Below are 19,553 nucleotides of genomic sequence, written 5' to 3' on the forward strand. Positions count from 1 at the left end.
GGTTTGGTAACTTGTTCCACTCGTCCATTACTCAATTTCCAAACCAATGTTTACCTATTTCGCGCCTAAATCCAAATTTGTCTAATTTAAAACCATTTTTACGAGTTCGCTCCTGGTTGGATAGTTTGAGTACCTTTGTTATATCACCTTTGTTTAACCCTGACTTCCATTTATACACCTCGATCACATCACCCCCCACTCTATGTCTCTCAAGGGAGTGCAAATTAAGATGCTTTAACCTGTCTCTGTACTCAAGGTTCCTTATGCCTGGGATTAGTCTTGTCATTCTCCTCTAAATTTTTTCCAGGGATTCTATATTCATTCTGTAGTACGGTGACCAGAACTGAACTGCGTAATCCAAGTGAGGTCTGACAAGTGCAAGACATAGTTTTAGGATAACCTCGCTAGTCTTGTAACTAACACTCCTTTGTATGAGTCCAAGTACTTTGTTAGCCTTGTTTCGAGCAAAACACATTGTTTACTTGGTTTAAGATTCCACTTATCATGACTCCTAAATCTTTCTCAGTGTCGGATTTATCTATAACATCGTTGTTCTTATGGTATCTGGTTTCTCTATTCACATCTCCTAGACTAAGTACTTTACATTTGCCCACATTGAATTTCATCTGCCATTTTTCAGACCATTCGAAAAATGTATTTAAGTCTTCCTGTAGTTTTGCGGAGTCCTCGTCATATTTTATTACTCGCCCATTTTAATGTCGTCAGCAAATTTACTTATGTTGCTGTCTACGCCGATATTTATGTCGTTTATATACTGTATATAATAAATAATAATGGTCCAAGTACTGATCCTTGGGGTACTCCACTAGTGACGTTACTCCAATCGGATTTACTGCCGTTAATGCTTACTCGCTGTTTCCTGTCCTGTATCCACGCCCTTATTCATTTTAGAATATTTACTCTAATGCCATGAGCCTTCACTTTTTGTATTAGTCTTTCGTGGGGGGCTCTGTCTAGTCGTGTCCCTCGTCCACCGATTCGAAATCAGATGAAAAGAATGTTAATAGATTAGTTAGACATGAACGCCCACTTGCGAAGCCATGTTGGGAATCATTGATTAAATTGTGCTTCTCCAGGTGATTTCGAATAGAGTTTGAAATTATTGCTTCCAGTAATTTGCCTACAATTGATGTTAAACTAATTGGACGGCAGTTAAAGGTTAGGTTAGCTTAGGTTAGGTGAGGGGAAGTGAGGTGAAGTGAGGTGAGGTTAGCTTCTGTGTAAAGTTATCAATTCCTTTGTGTTTTCATAATATTCATGAATGTTTATGGCCAGTTAAAAATTTCCCCCCAAATAAAAACATATAAGTTATCGCTAATCACCAGGTATATACGTGACCTGAAAAAGATCTTTGCTATTTCTGGTATATACTGTACAGGGTGTCTCATAAAAAAATACACACACACTGATATCAGGTTTTATCAGATGTGTAAGTGACAAAAAAAACCCCCACTGAAAATCGATAAAATAAGAAGAAAAAAAAGAGACAAATTAGACACTTAGAACACACAGACACACACACACACACACACACACACACACACACACACACACACACACACACACACACACACACACACACCACAATTTAAGAGAGGACCCAAGAAGAATTTTTTAGGGTGAAATTCGGGTAAAGATATACTGCTCGTCCCCAATAACCCTACGAACCCAGTCCTCCCAAGCCCCCGGTCCCTCCCAGTCCCCTCCCCCTGTTTACCTCCCCTCACCCCTCTCTCCCCTCCCCCCTCTTCGTTTCATCTACCAACTCCCTAAAGATGAATAGTTCTTGAATGACGTCAATGGCTCTTTCGCGTAGGGGAGGAAATAGAAGATGGAGAGGAGGAAGAAGAGGGAGAGGAAGAGGAAGAAGAGGAAGGAGGAGGAAGAAGGAAGGAAGAGGAAGGAAGAGGAAGAGGAAGAAGGAGGAGAAGAGGAGGAAGAGAAGAGGGAAGAGGAGGGAGAGGAAGAGGAAGAGGAAGATGAGGAAGAAGAGGCATGTAGGGGTTATACTATACGAGGAATAGCCTGGCAGTCTCAGCATCGACTCCATATATTTTGGAGAAAGGGGAGGAGGGGTGGGGGTAGGGGAGAGAAGGATGAGAGGGGGGTGAGAAGAGGGTGATTAGGCCCAGGAGATGGAATATAAGGTAACGAGGAGAAGGGGGGAGGAAGGAGGGGTGTTCAATAGGACCTTAAAAGAGATTTGGAGGACGTGTTGGTATACCAGAGAGAGAGAGATGCCTCCCTCCAACAGTCTTCGTCTTCTTCACCTCTCCCTGAACCTTCTCACAGTTTTGTCCCACCTAATGTTTTTGCTAATCTCTCTCTCTCTCTGTGTGTGTGTGTGTGTGTGTGTGTGTGTGTGTGTGTGTGTGAACCCTGGAATCTGTTTAAGCTGATGTCAGACGATTTGTAAAGATGAACTCGTGGTTGTCACGATGCTGGGGACAACTCTCTGAGATTTACGACCGTACTTTGTCTATGGTGAGAGAAGAGAGAGAGAGAGGATTAAGTTAAGTTAGGTTAGGTTCCAGGTCGTAGTTAACTGGCATTATAATTTAGAGCAGATCCCACATATTGTCAACTATATATTGTTAATTAACAGATATCAGTAATCGAGATGTTGATCCTGGATAAAATAAATAAATAAATACAACACAACAGCCTCTTACCACCACGATGTCGAGAGGTTACATGAAGTGTTTCGCTTACTGTGTGTGTGCGTATGCGTGTGCGTGTGTGTGTGTGTGTGTGGATCAGGTCAGACCACAACAAACACAGGAGCATCGTATGAGAAGACTGACCTCACTGACCACAGAGGAAATATACACCGAGTGATTCCATTGGTTGTCTAAACGTTTATTATGTCAAAACTAAGTAAGGTAGATCGTAAAGTATGATAGTGTAATAAAGAAAAACTCATTTACTCACTCACTCACTCTCACTCACCCATTGCCTCTACCTAACTCATTCTCTCACTCACTCGCTCACTCGCTCGTTCACCGTTCCCCACCATCAGTAGGTCTATGGTTCCTAACTACTTAACAAATATATATCATTTTTCTTATTGTTTAATTTATTATTTATATCTTGTAAAAAAAATTGTCTATTTTGTCATTTCAGTTTCTGTTTTGTTTATATACGTAAAGAAAGTTGTTTATTTTTTTGTGTTTTTACGCGGGAAAAAATATAAACATCTATTGAAATTTTGCAGGGCGGGAAAAAACGATTACTGGAGTAAGGTCTGTGTCTGTGTGTGTGTGTGGGTGTTTTATCTCCTCTCCTTCGCCATTAATATATACAAAATATGGGAGGCAAAACAATCGTATTTTCCTCAGGTTCTAGGCGAGGGTAGAAAGGGATTTTACCCTTATAGACTGTGGGGGAACAGAGGGGGGGGGTGAGGGGGGGTGATTTTACCCAACCTTCAGGAGAGTTCTGGACAAATAGGATTTAATCGACACATACAGATTACTAGTACATCTCAAAATAAAAAAAATAAAATACAATAAAAATCCGTCTCAGTTTCTCACAAACAAATAAAAGCAGATTGAGAACAAAATCCCTGCTAGTTGAGACTATTATTAAACTTCCCTTGTGCTCCTATTACCCTCAAGGGACACCTTGTTTCAGGCACTGACGTAGGTGGCTGCCGCAAATTAATTGTTTCAGCAAAGGAATTCGTTTTTCTTTTTTTTTTTCTCTCTACTGTGATGTAACTATTTTTAGCTCCAGTCATTGTACAGCCAAGAGGTTGGTAAGTTCTTTTTGTGTCACGTACTCTCCTCCTTCTCCTCCGGTTTTTTGTGTGTGTGTGTTTGTGTGTTTTTTCGTCTTTCTGTTTTGTTATTTTCTCATTTTCTTTATCTGTTTCTTTTTTCTGTATTTTTTTTCTATCATACTAGTTTAAGTTATCACCTCCCTGCTCTTTCTCTCTCTCTCTCTCCAGTAAAGCAAAAAATTTTGACTGGAAATCCGTTCTCTGGGTCGAGGATATCACTTACGTAACGAATATATTGATGATGGAGTCGCTCCCCAAATGTCCCCTGCTTCCCCTCCTCCTGTTGCCCCTCACCCCTGTCGCCCCTCACCCTTGTCGCCCCCCTCACCCCTGTCATCACCCCTGTTGCTCCCTCCCACCCCTTGTTGCCCTCACCCCCTGTCGCCCTCCACCCCTGTGCCCCTCCCCCCTGTGCCCCCTGTCGCCTTCTCGCCCTCACCCCTGTCGCCTCACCCCTGTCGCCCCTCACCTCTGTTGCCCCTCACCCTGTCGCCCTCACCCTGTCACTCACCCCTGTCGCCCCTCACCTCTGTTGCCCCCTCCCCTGTCGCCCTCATCCTGTCGCCCCTCACCCCTCAGGGCCTCCTGTCCCTAGTATCTTGTCACTCTTATCTAAATCTACCAGCCCACTTGCCCTCCCATCTTCTCTCCCTCTACCCTCCCTTCCTCTTTCTTCTTCTCCCTCTTCTCTACCCTCCTCCCTCCTTCCTCCCTCTCCCTCCTCCTCCTCTCTCTCTCTTTCCCATCCTTCCCTCTCCTCCTCCTTCTCTCTCTCTCTCTCTCTACCACTCTTCTGCCTCCTTTTTCTCTCTCTTCCACAACCATCCTCCCCCCCCCCACCTGCATCTCCCTCCTTCCCTCCTTCATTTCCTTCCTTCTCTACTCTCTTTCTTGCTTCTCCTTAACTTATTTCACCTGGATATTAACCAGTTTAAAGTTACCTGGACGAGAGGTTAGGTTACTGTAGGTTAGGTTAGGTTAGGTTAGAATTTATTAGGTATGGAAGATAGAGGAAGGAAGAGAGGGAACGAAGTGGAGGGAAGAAAGAAGAGAGGAGGAGGAGGAGGAGGAGAGGGATAGTGTAGGAAGGAAGAAGAGGGAAGGGAAAGAAGTGGAGGGGAGGGAGAGAGGGAGTGGGAGGGGGAGGGGGGGCTCTGAACCACCAAGTCCTTCCCCCGGTTTTCCACTCCTGTAAAAAACTCGGATTAAAAGTTGGGTCAGCTAAAACTTTGGTTAGTACAACGTTGAGAGCCTGAGCCCTATTGGTGGGTACACTCGCCACAGAGAGAGAGAGAGAGAGAGAGAGAGAGAGAGAACACCCAGAGACTTAGAAATTTCTCTAAACAACAAGACCTTCCTTCCCTAAGACCGTGAGGGACAGTGGTGGACCAAGAGATTCTTCCCCGACTCCCACACTCAATAGCTACGTAACATGATCCTCCTCCCTAGTTTTCTTTAGGAGGAAGGGGCAGGGGGAGGAAGGGGGGGAGGGGGAGGAAGGGGGGGAGGGTGGGAGGGCATGAGAGAGATATACGTTCGTTCCATATTCTATTATTATTATTTTGTTATTATTATTTCTACAACAACAACAACTATTACTGCTACTAATACTTCTACACAAAAAAATCAACAAGTACTACTACTACTACTACTACTAACGACATAATCACCCAGTCAGAAGCTTAACCATTTTAAAATTACGTGTTGGGAGGTTATTGAACTAAATCCCGTACGTGTGTGTGTGTGTGTGTGTGTGTGTGTGTGTGTGTGCACAGGGTGGTGTAATGCATCTAGTGTGGCAGCATTACGTAAGTGTCAAGGTGCAAACACTGCTTGCTTCCTCTCGCTTTCAGCTACCGACGCTGGCTAGCCCTCGTGGCGAACAGGTAAGCAACTTGCATAAGTCTTCCCCTGCCAGTACACAGCCTCTTCACCATCAAGACTCCTGTTGTGCCTCCTCGTGGCCACACCCGGTAACTGGGTGCCTCTTGGGCCCAGGCTAGACCAGCATGGGATCTCGGAGCAGCAGTGGGCCCCAGAGGGACGGCACACAGGCCCACTGGCATGTGGACACATCCTGGCGCCTCCCAACCACTGCCCCGCTGCTTTGCGGATTAACCTTGCTAGGTATAAGGCTACGGGAGTAAACCCCGAACGAAAAATCTGCGGTGGAGCCCCGCACCGGGCAGACATGCTTACAGAGCTCCATCAAGACCACAACGGTGGCATAGGCGGAAGAGGTGACCACCATGGGAACCCAACGACTACACCGGCGGATGAAGGCAATGCCTGATGGACAGGCTACTAAGGCGAAACCAAAGAAACTGGGCTATCGGCAGTCCATTGCAACTCTCCCTCTCCCCAGTCGTTGCAACACTTGTACCTCTGGATCAGGAAAAGGGAGAGCTAAGATGTGTGGTTGCAGCCTGCGCTCCTGCCTCACCACATAAATCAACTCGTGTGCTGCCAGCACCCAGCTCATCTTACCATTTATCATCATCAAAACCCCTATACTCCCAAAAGTCCTATGGCGACGGACGAGTGGCGACGGGGACAGGCAGAGATGACTGCCGGGAGTCTCTAGTCACAACTCTGCGCATGGGCGGCACAAAGAAGATGGTCGTTTCTGCACTGGGATCTAGGCAGGTTAGGTTAGGTTAGGTTAGAATAAGTTAAATCAACCTAACCTTACTACCTAACTTAATCTAATCAAACTAATTCCAAACCAATCCTAACCTAACCTAACCATACCCTAACCAACATAATCTGCATTTAGCTAAACCAAACCAAACAAAACCCACATTAACTCAACCCAACCTAACCAAACCCAACCCCAAAAGCAACCAAACCAATTCGGGAAAAAAAAATAAAAATTCAGAGTGACAATTTATGAGTTAAAGGCAGAAGACCCGTGTGACATGAGGTAGCAGGGTACCCAAGCTTGTCCTCTACAGGCTGAGAGTAGGAAAAAAACATGTGTGGACGGATTACCCGACTGTGTGTAGTGTGAGGGGAAGGTAAGAGGAGGCGTGTGGATCCAGTACTGCGAAGGCTATAGTATGTTGGTCAAGTAGAAGCGAAGGGCTGGGTTGGTGCAGCAGTCAGTGAGGAGAGGTGTGTGTGTGTTACTGTAGGTGGGAGGTGTTAAGGTCAATAGGGGAAAGAGTGAGTTACTGGGGTGAGGTAGAGGGGAGGGAGTAGTGTACTAGGTGTGGTATAATATGGGGTGTAATAGAGAGAGAGAGAGAGAGAGAGACGCGACTGGATGTTGAAACTTTATATCTCACTATTATACAATACACACAAACTTAAATATAACCCCTAAATAACCTTCAATGACAAAATATTATAAAGTAGACATATACACGAGAGATAAACAATTATATATGGTTTTTTATATGAACGAATAGACAAATTATCAGATATGGATAAAGCTAATAAGTGAATATCGATATGAATTACGATATGAATAAAAATGAATAATTATCTTCATATGACACGATAATGAAAACCCACAAGCGTTGAATTACAAACTACTAACACAAGAGATTAATATTATATAATTACAAACCCACACCATAACCCACGACAACAGAGGAACTAATGACCCACCGCCTACCCTCCTCAAAATAAGCCCCAATTCTGTGTATATTTAGGAACAATTCTCTAATTCTGTTTCTATAATATAATTCCATGTGAAGTAAAACGACCATCTAAAAATAACTCACTAGAAGTTACAAATAATTACAGCTGTAGTGAGTGTGAGTTTTATTTTATTTTTTAGTACGTTACAGCGTGTGAGTCTAGTCAATTACAATGATTATACCAAAACGTTTTTGTTCTTCAGAATGACGTCACACTCAGCGTTGTCAAGGATGTGAAATGAATGTATAATTTCTACCACTTCTGACTCTAATGGAAAAGAATACACACACATTCATAAAATCCACGTTATTTTTTTTTTTTTAGGTGGGGGGGGGGTTGTTACCAAGCAACTTGGGTAGCCCAAACTCTTTCTTACTTTACAATTATAAGTGTTTTATTTTATTTTGTTTGGCGCAAGAGGCATATTATTGTTATTTTTTGGGAAGTGGAACTAACCCAATGACGAATTATTGAAGATTATTGTCGACCTCATTATTATATCACTGTGTGTGTGTGTGTGTGTGTGTGTGTGTGTGTGTGTGTGTGTGTGTGTGTGTGTGTGTGTGTGTTTTCATCACCACCACTACTCCACCACACCTTATATCAATATGACCACCACCATCATCACCATCACTGTATACCTACTAGAAGAGTTTCATTTTCCTGCATCATCCTTTCAATAACATCTATGACTATTTTCTTATTTAGGTCTCTTATCTATCCATCTAAAACATGTATACTCCAACCTTGTCTCTCTCTCCCCCACAGCACAAGGCGGCTGTAGGCTTGGACCGCACGAGTACAGAGTGGGAGAGGTCTGGCATCCCCGACTCCGTAACTCTCAGTCGAACTACTGTGTCACCTGCCGCTGTATTTTGGTGAGTTACCTTACCACTACTGCCACGTCCTTCTTCTTGTAAAATGTTAATTGTTAGTAGAAAGGCCTTAATGTTGGTTGGTATTTTGGCGATATATAGCAGAGTTGTATTGCTAATGTGGGTTTTTTTTTTTAAGTTGTCAATGAATTAGTCTTGTTGAATAGGCTTAAATATATTTGTTATTCTTCTGGTGAACTTGACCGGGAATATCGGAAAACCTGGAGTTTTAATTTCTTAAGAAGGAATCAAAACAAATATTTCTTACGTTCAGGGGATTTGTTGGAAATAGTTTTATATAATAATAATAATAATAATAATAATAATAATAATAATAATAATAATAATAATAATAATAATAATAATAATAATAATAATAATAATAATAATAATAATAATAATTAGCTACAGATACTACTAAAAATAATTATAATAAAAGTACACATAATATAGCTTCAGTAAGATGGCTGTAGTGTTGATGACAACTTTACTTATCAAATGGCAACACAACTTACCATACACAGGAATCTTTCTCATTGCTGTAGTTTTTACCTTAAATCCAAGAGAAACTGGAACTAAGCATTTGCTGATTTAATGAGTTATATCTTTGATCGAATCATTTCATTATTTACTTTTGTTTGCATACCTATACTGCCTATGTACATTGTTTGTACACATACACTGTCTATGTGCAATGTTTGTATACCTACACTGTATATGTACGTTGTCTGTATACCTACACTGTATATGTACATTGTTTGTACACCTACTGTACACTATCTATGTGCATTGTTTGTATACCTACACTGTATATGTACGTTGTTTGTACATCTGCAGTGTGTATGTACAGTTGGGGACATTTCCGACTGGTACATTCAGCGTTGTCAATCCACCCTCTCCGTGAGGGGTGAACCCAGAGAGTAGCGACTTGTGAATCCGAAGCATTATAGAGAGGAGGGCCGGAGGGTGAAGGGATGGTGTGTGAGCGAGTGGCGGTTTATAGGTGTTGAAGAGGGTTTTCGGGGCTAGAAGGGTAGGATGGTGTTAGGGAGTTACTTGTGCAGCTACAACACAGTATTTATTATGCAAGGGAATAACAACGAAGTGAAAAACACAAAGTACAGTATGCTTACAATGTGTTACCGCACTTTAGGGATGTATTCCCAGCTTGTGCTACAGATCTGAGAAATTCTGTGCATGTTTATTGTTGTTTTTATCTGTTTATGTAACTCTCACGTAATCTAGAAGTGACAGAGGGAGTGGCTGGAGTCTCAACATGGCGTCCTTTTATGGCAGATTAACTTTTAAAACCCAATAAATACAGGATGTATGTCATTATATTTTCAGAAGCATTAAATTAATAATATTATGCAATTTACAAGAAAAACATAACCCAGGTTTTGGTAAACTATGTCTGTTAGAAATAACATAACAGTGAGGGAATTCTAAATATTTATTCACACGATTTTTTTTTCTTTTTTTTTTCCTGCACCTCACCAAAGGCGCTGTAAAATGTCACGCAATCAAGAAAGCTGAAAGATTATGTCAACTTATTTTCCTTCTGTTTTTTTTTCAATCATAGTTGGAAGTATGGCTAGTGGATGGTTGACGTGTATTATAACCTTCCCTGCAGTAGGTATTGTAGCTGATGGCTATTTTATATTGTATTTTTTTGAGGAGGGGGAGGAGGAGGAGGAGGGTGGAGGGGGATACATATTATTAGAAAGTTTAATAAGATATTTAATAATTGTATCCAAGGAAAGAGTTGATGAAGGATACTTGGAAAACACATAGTAGGGATGTGTCTCGTTAACGATGATCCATAACGATAACACATACAACAACGACAACAACAACAACAACAACAACTACAACTACTTCAACAACAACAACAACAACAACAACAACTACAATAACAACAACAATAACAACTACAACTACTTCAACAACAACAAATACTACAACAACAACAACAACAACAACAACTACTACAACAACAACAGCAACAACAAATACTACAACAACAACAACAACAACTACTACAACAACTGTGACAAGAGAACTCGCCGCTCCCCAGAAAAGAGAACGCTTGGGTTAGGTTAGGCTACGTTAGGTTTGGTTAGGTTATGTAAAGTAAGGATAGGCTAGGTTAGGTTACATAAGGTTAGGTTAGGTTACGTTAGGTTTGGTTAGGTTATGTAAAGTAAGGATAGGCTAGGTTAGGTTACATAAGGTTAGGTTAGGTTACGTTAGGTTTGGTTAGGTTATGTAAAGTAAGGATAGGCTAGTTTAGGTTACATAAGGTTAGGTTAGGTTAGGTGAGTTTTTTTCACAGATGCCGTAAACTGAACTCATAAGTAGTAATAATCCATCAGAGGAAGATTTTATACAATGGTTGTAGTCACAGGAGATCGTAAGGTTGATAACTGGTGCAAATTATGATTAAGTTTTAGCATTTTTTTTTTTTGCATAATGTTACAGGGCGTTGTTGTTGTTGTTGTTGGTGTGTGTGTGTGTGTGTGTGTGTGTGTGTGTGTGTGTGTGTGTGTGTGTGTGTGTGTGTGTGTGTGTGTGTGTGGGGAACAACAAAAACTCTCTCTTATCCAAAAAAAAATATAGGATACTGTATAGAAACGAATCTGTTAATACCTCAGTTATGTGGCAAGTTTTTTCTTTCAGTACAATCCATACCAGTTGTCTTATAACTTTTCATATACAGATACTTAGAAAAGGAAGCAAAAAAGATAAAAAATAATAAAAAAAAAGGAAAAAGCAAGAAAACCCGAGAGAATATAAATGTGAGATGAAGTTTGACATATTTTTTTCTGGTGATTTTTTTGAGTCATATTTTGCCTCGACCCTGAGAGTTTGGTGGAGATGGTGGTGGTAGGTGGTAGGTGGTAGGTGGTAGTGGTAGGTGGTAGGTAGTAGTGGTAGGTGGTAGGTGGTAGTGGTAGGTGGTAGGTGGGGTGGGGTGGGGTGTGTCAGTGCCATCTATGTTATCATTGCACGATGACAACTGTATATCTTTTACCTGTATCCGTTGATTGTGAGAAATATCCCTACCTCTCTTTTTACATATACCTCCCCTTTTTTCACTTAAATCTTCCTTCCTTCCTTCCTTCCTTCCTTCCTTCTCTCACTCTCACCCCCTTACCTTATTCTTCCTCCTTCACCACTTCCTTCATTTACCATTTACTTATAACTCTCCAAATCTTCTTCCTCCTCCTCATCCCTAACACTTTATCTTTCTTCTCCTACTTCCTCCTCCTTTCCTATTTACCTCACCTCTCAATCTCCCTTCCCTTACCCCGCCACCACCTCACCCTCCTTCCCGTACCTCTCCCTCATCGCATCCCTCCCTCCCCTTCCCCCCCTTTACATCAACCTACCGACCCACTCCCTCCTTCTACCTTATCTCCCCTACACTGTACATAGGAGAAGGGGGAAGGGAGGAAAGGGAGGAGAGGAAAGGTATGGGAAGGAGGAATGGGAGAGAGAGAGAGAGATGGGAGGGGATGGTTGAGACGGTCCCTGATTTAAAACGGAATTTTCTTAAAATGCGAAACTAGGGGATGAAGGGAGGGGAGGGATGGTGGAGGAGGAGGATGGAGAGGGGGGAAGGGAAGGAGGAAGGAAGAAAGGAGAAAGGGGTGGGGAGGACCCCACCTGCACCGTAAAGGGTACGAACCAATCTATCATCCTCTGCCAACCTGTTGAACGTGATTCTTTACACCAAGAACCAAATGACGAGACGGAGGGTGGGGTAAGGGGTGGGTGGTAAGGGTGGGGGGGGTGGGGTGGGGGTGGGGTGGGGCAGGGAGGGATGGGGAGGGGGAGAGGGAGGGAGGAGGCAGGAGGATGGGGCAGGAGGGGATGGGTGGGGAGGAGTTAAGATGGCCCTCCCCTATCATTGTCCCTCTAATCTGGTTAAAGCAAATTTGAGGCTTTCAGGGGAGGAATGTGTGGACGTAGCTTCCTGGTTCTCTAGTTGTGTGTGTGTGTGTGTGTGTGTGTGTGTGTGTGTGTGTGTGTGTGTGTGTGTATGCCATATAGTACAAATGCCCTCAAATAGGATTCATGGCATTATTGTTTCGCCCGAGGTATCAGATATGGGGACCTGGATGGTGGCCAAGGAGGAGACACATCAAGTTATAGTTAGGTGTGGGTCAGAGGTCAAGGGTCAAAGGTCATACTCGAGGTCAAGGGTGAAAAGGTCAGCTTGGTAGACACCGACATAATATTTTTTTTCTCGTAAATCTTCTACGCCCTTAACTCATGAGACATAAAGGCAAGCATGAACTTAGCATGCTTCCCTGTTGGGCGCTGTAAACGCTTCTGCGCTTCACCTTACACAAGGATGTAGAGGAGTGTCCAGTAAATAAATAAAAAAAAATAAAAAAAATGGTTTCTTGTTGTTCCCTTACACACACACATCATCATCATCATCATCATCATCACCATCATCATCATCATCATCATCATCACCACCATCATCATCATCATCACCATCATCACCATCATCATCATCATCACTGAAATAAATTCCAGCTTAATTCACCAGATGATTAGACACATAATGCTATCAGTGGGGGGGGAGATTACCCCACCAAGGCTCACTCCCACCAAGGCTCACCCCACCTCAAGGTGCTCACCCCCACCAAGGCTCAACAGGCCCACCAGGCCCCCCCACCAAGGCTCTCACCACCCCCACCAAGGCTCACCCCCACCAAGGCTCACCCCACCAAGGCTCACCCCCCACCAAGGCTCAACCCCCACCAAGGCTCACCTCACCAAGGCTCACCCCCACTCAAGGCTCACCCCCACCAAGGCTCACCCCCACCAAGGCTCACCCCCACCAAGGCTCACCCCCACCAAGGTAGACATCTCTCGTTGATTGGGTCCACTTGGTCCAACTCCAAGACACGCAGGAATGACGTCATCGACTCTCTCCGACCAATCAGGATAAAGGGATCAGGTCTCTCCGGTTTTGATTGGTTCTCATCAACAATCTTTTGCAATATTCGATGTGTTTATTGTTTTATGCATTCCATTATTAATATTTATCCTATTTTGTTGTTTACTAATTATCTAATATTTATTCTTAACTTTTTATTTATATATCAACCAATTTGTTTCTCTTTTTATAACTTAAATGAAATTAATTCGTATATGGTAACACCCTAACCTAACCTAACCTAACCTAACCTAACCTAACTTAATCTAACCTAACCTAACCTAAGGACATCACTGAGGAAGGAATGACAATACTCCGTCTCTATAAAGTCAAGCTACAAGATTCAACATTAAATATTTACTTAGAGATTACCATAAGGCTCTAACGCGGGAGATGATGAAGAGAGAGAGAGAGAGAGAGAGAGAGAGAGAGAGAGAGATGGATCAGGTGGTAACATCGTAAGAGAGCGAATGGTGGAAAGTACTGTCAAATGTGTTGGTTGAAGCGGCGTGAATAGGGTAATAATCCATGGAGGATATTGGTGTAGGTGTAGTTATGGGTGTAGGTGTAGTTATGGGTGTAGTTGTGGGTGTAGGTGTGAAGGTGTGGTGTAGGTGTGGTGTGGGTGTGGTGTGAAGGTGTGGTGTAGGTGTGGTGTGGGTGTGGTGTGGGTGTGGTGTGAAGGTGTGGTGTGGGTGTGGTGTGAAGGTGTGGTGTGGGTGTATGACTAGGTGTAGGTAGGAGTAGATGTGAGTGTTTGTGGGTGTGAGAATAGGTGTAGGTGTACTCTACTACACCCTTCTTACACCCTCCTACACCCTCCTACACCCTACTCTCACTAACAGGCGGCATACTGGCGTTTCTCGATCACATCAATGACAACTTAAGACATACAGTACATTACGACATCAATCAAAACTGCTTAATATAGTCCTCTCTCTCCTTAAATAATGAAGCTGTTATTTCTGTTATTTAACGTCATAAACAGCGAGTGAGTATCAGTCGTAACAAAACAAAAAAAATCTCATATGAACAATCCTGAAAAAAACAAATCAAGTCATTCTAATAAGTTGTTTACATCACCAGCACTTAGACTAATACAGTGGATCGCCGCCCGACCATTACCCCGAGACACTCATTCCATCACTACTTATCAATACTTTGTCTAGATGTCTCATTTAGTGTGAGAGTTTGGAGGCGTGTCTCTCGTATCCCATCCCGGCTTCCTTTCTTTTCTATATTTCCCTCCTTCATTATTTCCCTCCTTCATTATTTCCCTCCTTCCTTATTTCCCTCCTTCCTTATTCCCCTCCTTCCTTATTTCCCTCCTTCCTTATTTCCCTCCTTCCTTATTTCCCTCCTTCCTTTTATTTCCCTCCTTCATTATTTCCCTTCCTTATTTTCCCTTATTTCCCTCCTTATTCCCTCCTTTATTCCCCTCCTTTATTTCCCTCCTTCCTTATTTCCCTCCTTCCTTATTTCCTCCTTCCTTATACTTTCCTCCTTCCCTTCCCTCCTTCCTTCCCTCCTTCCTTATTTCCCTCCTTCCTTACTTCCCTCCTTCCTTATTTCCCTCCTTCCTTACTTCCCTCCTTCCTTATTTCCCTCCTTCCTTACTTCCCTCCTTCCTTATTTCCCTCCTTCCTTATTTCCCTCCTTCCTTACTTCCCTCGGGTTAGGTTGAGGTCTGTTATTGTGTTTCACTCTCGGGTTTCTAATTTTTCATCATATTTTAGTCTCTTATTGGAGATAGGGAGAGAAATAGCAGAGGAAATAAGGGGAAAGGAGGAGGAGGAGAGACAAGAAAACGAGACGATAAGTGAGAGAGAGAGAGAGAGAGAGAGAGAGAGAGAGAGAGAGACATCACGTCTTGCATACAAAAAGTAAGTCATTGTATTGCAAATATTTATTCAACAACTTTCGCTGGCGTGACTAACCTAACCTTAACCTAACCTTAGCCTAACCTAACCTAACCTAACATTAACCTAACCTAACCTTAACCTAACCTAAACCTAACCTAACCTAACCTAACCTTAACCTAACCTTAACCTAACCTAACCTAACCTTAACCTAACCTAACCTAACCTTAACCTAACCTAACCTTAACCTAACCTAACCTTAACCTAACTCACATATCATCCTTCACCCACGGTTCATACTAACGGGGTAAACAACACAAGGGGACAAAGTAACATTCAACATTATCATAGAATGTTTTGCTGTAGTAAATCTTCAACTTGTTTCCTTGTCTTTACTTCATATTCATCATTCACTGTTTTAGATCTGTCTCCACATACATACATACATACATACATACATACATATATACATACATACATACATACTCTCCCTCTTCCTTCTCTTCTACATTCTCTTAAACCATCTTCTTCTTTCCTCTGGCCCTCCCCTGGGATAGTGAGGGCAGGGATAGTGAGGGCTGGGATAGTGGAGGCTGGGATAGTGAGGACTGGCGTCATGGTAATCCCCATTGCTACTCGGCTCGCACGTCACTCTCTTGTTTACACATATCTCCCTCAAGCCTCGCCCCTCCCCTCACTTCACCTCTACTCACATCACATCACCTCACCTCACCTCAGCCTATCTCCCTCCTCTCCTCATGAGAAACTGTTTTGAACCGTGACTGTGTGTGTGTGTGTGTGTGTGTATACCTCTCACCTGTTATGGCTCAGTCACATCATATATCTTACTGAAGCTCAAGAAAAAAAAAATACATTCCTCTAGTGCTCAGGAAACCCACCATAACGCCGACGTAAACATACACACCTCCATCTGACGCTTAGGAAAAACTCTTCTTATTGACAGTACAAGAAAAATATCCCAACACACACACATAGTACTAAACCATTACAGCCACGGTCCCTGTAATATGTCTGTAGCGTCAGGTAGTGCGTGTTGATGTACTTGATTACAACACTGAAAAAAAAGGGCCTTGTTACTAAGCTGGCAGTCCCCCTTCAGCGTACACTGCCCTAGTTTAGCTACTTAGACACCAGAATAATATGGTGTAGTACGTGGAGGGCATACGTGGAGGCCAGGGTACTATACTGTGGTACTTGGAGGCCAGGGTACTATACTGTGATACACGGAGGCCAGGGAACTATACTGTGGTACTTGGAGGCCAGGGTACTATACTGTGGTACTCGGAGGCCAGGGAACTATACTGTGGTACTTGGAGGCCAGGGTACTATACTGTGATACACGGAGGCCAAGGAACTATACTGTGATACACGGAGGCCAGGGTACTATACTGTGGTACTTGGAGGCCAGGGAACTATACTGTGGTACTTGGAGGCCAGGGTACTATACTGTGATACACGGAGGCCAGGGAACTATACTGTGGTACTTGGAGACCAGGAGTGGATCAGGTACAGAGACTCAGTTTGGGGGTTTAAGATAGGCTACAATAATTAATTCTGTATAAAAACACATAGGTTACAACTCCTCGCCTTTATTAGAATTTATAACCACGAGTACCAGTGAACGTATGAGTCCATTGTAGCCACGAGTACTAGTGAACATTATATAGCGAGTCCTGCATGGAAGTGTACCGTGTCTATTGTATAATTTTCACTTGACATCTGTAGACTTTTGTGGTCTGAATAAATAACACATCACCACTGTCTTAATATTACTCTTAATAATATATATTCTATAACAAATTTCTAAAGTCAAAGAAAAATTTATATATACGGGTCAAAATTTATGTTCTAAAGTCTTATTATTAGCCTTTATTTTTCCCTTAAAACGAAAATAAAATGGCTAAATATCATTTCTATTACATTTACCAACACTAAAAACACGTTAAAAGACTTCCTTCCGAGGGCTAAATCTGGCGTCGGGTGCCCCCCCCCCCGTGACGCGCGTGTTGAACATCCGTAATAGCCTAGTGACGCCTCTCTCCCGCCGTCGAGGATGAGAAGTGGGCCATAGCACCCTACTCCGTCTTATTCCACGGCCACACATACAACCACGAACACAACACCTACGCGCTATCTCTCTCTCTCTCTCCTACACCACAGCCAGGAGGTCCACCATTTACATTCCACACTGGGTTCAATCCCCGGACCTGAGAGGGAACTTTATGTATTCTCTTATTTTAGAGAGAGAGAGAGAGAGAGAAAGGGAGAGGTGTTTTTAGAATGTAATGGATCTGTATGAGCGCGAGAGTTGTTATTGTAATTTAATGGCGCTGTTTGTGTATGTGAGAGAGAGAGAGAGAGAGAGAGAGAGAGAGAGAGAGATATCAAACAAACATATACACCTTCTCCGCCTTGCTGTATTGCGGTCCCTAAAGTCACATAATATAATCGACTCGCCTGACAGTAACCGAAGAGTCATGCTTCCCTATCCCCCACTGTGGGAGATACGTACAAGAGAGCAGCAGCAGCAGAAGGACCCAAAACGAGACCAGACCAGACCAGGCACGGGGCGGCTCTTGTTGATGTCGAGACTCTAACTCCTGATGGGTACACGGAGGACGACCCGTACCCTGCTCTTGATTTAGGGAGGGGACGAGACGGGGGCGAGGGAGGGGATAGGGAGAGTCCACGGAGAGTTCACGGAGAGTCCAGAACATTGAGTCGTAAGGGCTGCTATATTGGTTCAGGACATATACATAAACATCATGACACCGATGGGCACATTTGTTGTTATTGTTAAGATAAATTCCTACGGTCCCTCACCAAAATAATATCGTCAAAAGATTCAGAAACTTAAAATTCATGACTTTTTTTTTTTTGGCAACATCCAAATCACTGCGATGAACTTTTACAATATGGGTGTTTTAGGTTTTACACATAGCCTCACCACTCTCACAAACAGAGGGAGCCACACCATGCGGTACTCTGATATAAGGTGTGGTAGAAGTGGTCCATTAACATCGCTACTTAAAAAGAAAACTGAAAACGTACATTAATTATTATAGTACATGAGTTGATACATAACAAGGCCATAGCAGAAGGGTGTGAGAGTGTACTGAACTTCATTGAACTACCCATTGTTACACGTCACACACACTGCCTTACTTGGTATATACGGAGGCCAGCATACGACACCCGTTCACTGTATTTTTCTAAACTCTAAAGAGATAATAATTATGAAGATTACTCGCCCTAACCTAACCTAACCTGCCCTAACTAAACCTAACCTAACCTAACCTAACCTAACTTAACCTAACCTAACAAACTCAACTATTTACTTTGATATATTTTTCCTCGACTCTTTCCTCTAGGGTTAGAATAAGGTCATAACAACCTATTTACTCTTCGTGGAGGAGGAGGAGGAGGAGAGGGAGAAGGGAGTAGGGGGGGGGAAGGGAGGTGGTGTTATGGCGGAGCGTGTCTGTGGTATCTATTGATCCGTTGTTGATAGGAGACGGGAGCGCAAAATAATTTCACCTCTCCTCCTCCTCCTCCTCACACAGAAATACTGGTTAGGAAAGGCAATAACTTTATGTGTAGAGAGAGAGAGAGAGAGAGAACCGACTGTATCTCACTCTCTCAACAAGTTGGGTATTATAACAATTTTCTCTTCCTTGCGTCAGAGTGCTCCCCCTTCCTTCCCTCCGTGTACTACTGACATAGCGTATCAAAACATCGCATGTCGTCGCCTTTAGATCTGGTAACCATACAGTATAATTTGGTGTGATTTTACGTCCGTACTTACACCAACAATGTGCTTACTTTTTGATCATATACATATGTATTATAATTATATGATAGGAAAAAAAAACAGTGAAGAAATGACGTCCATTCGATGGTATAGAAAAATATTCTCCCTTGTTTTCTTTATATATGCGATTCGAGACGTATTTTTACCGTTTAGGAAAAATTACTCAAGGCGGATTTTGTGTGTGTGTGTGTGTGTGTGGTTTAAGTATATAGGTGAAGATAAATTTCCCCTTGTTTATGTGTGATAGGAAGAGGCAAAGACCCCCACCCACACCCCCACCCACACCCCCACCCACCCATCTTCCCAAGGGTAGCTAGGCCAGGCCAGTGGATGAGATAGTGAATAACAATAGTAATAAAAAGGGATATTGGCTGGGGGAGGGGGGGGGGTGTCTTTGTTTGAGGCTACTCGGACCAGAACAGTACACACACACACACACACACACACACAAACATGGATGTCTATATTTGTGTGTACATATCTCTGTGATTGTGTACGTGTGTGTGTATGTGTGTGTATGTGTGTGTGTATTTCCGTGAGTTTGTGTGTCTGTGTGTGTATGTGTGTCAACTATGTAGTATTA

The 19,553-nt window shown here is 42.9% G+C and overlaps 1 protein-coding gene across 2 annotated transcripts in view; it reads left to right on the top strand.

The window, feature by feature from the left end:
* Positions 1 to 19,553, top strand: part of LOC121880059 (chordin-like protein 2) — an 80,730-nt gene that overhangs the window by 32,234 nt on the left and 28,943 nt on the right. For both annotated transcript variants that reach the window (XM_042387065.1, XM_042387064.1), the window contains exon 2: positions 8,216 to 8,325. In XM_042387065.1, coding sequence (XP_042242999.1) covers positions 8,216 to 8,325 — 110 coding nt within the window. The remainder of the gene's footprint in view (positions 1 to 8,215; positions 8,326 to 19,553) is intronic.

This window comes from Homarus americanus, unplaced genomic scaffold (assembly GCF_018991925.1).
Source record: "Homarus americanus isolate GMGI-L3 unplaced genomic scaffold, GMGI_Hamer_2.0 scaffold30108, whole genome shotgun sequence".
Lineage (NCBI taxonomy): Eukaryota > Metazoa > Arthropoda > Malacostraca > Decapoda > Nephropidae > Homarus > Homarus americanus.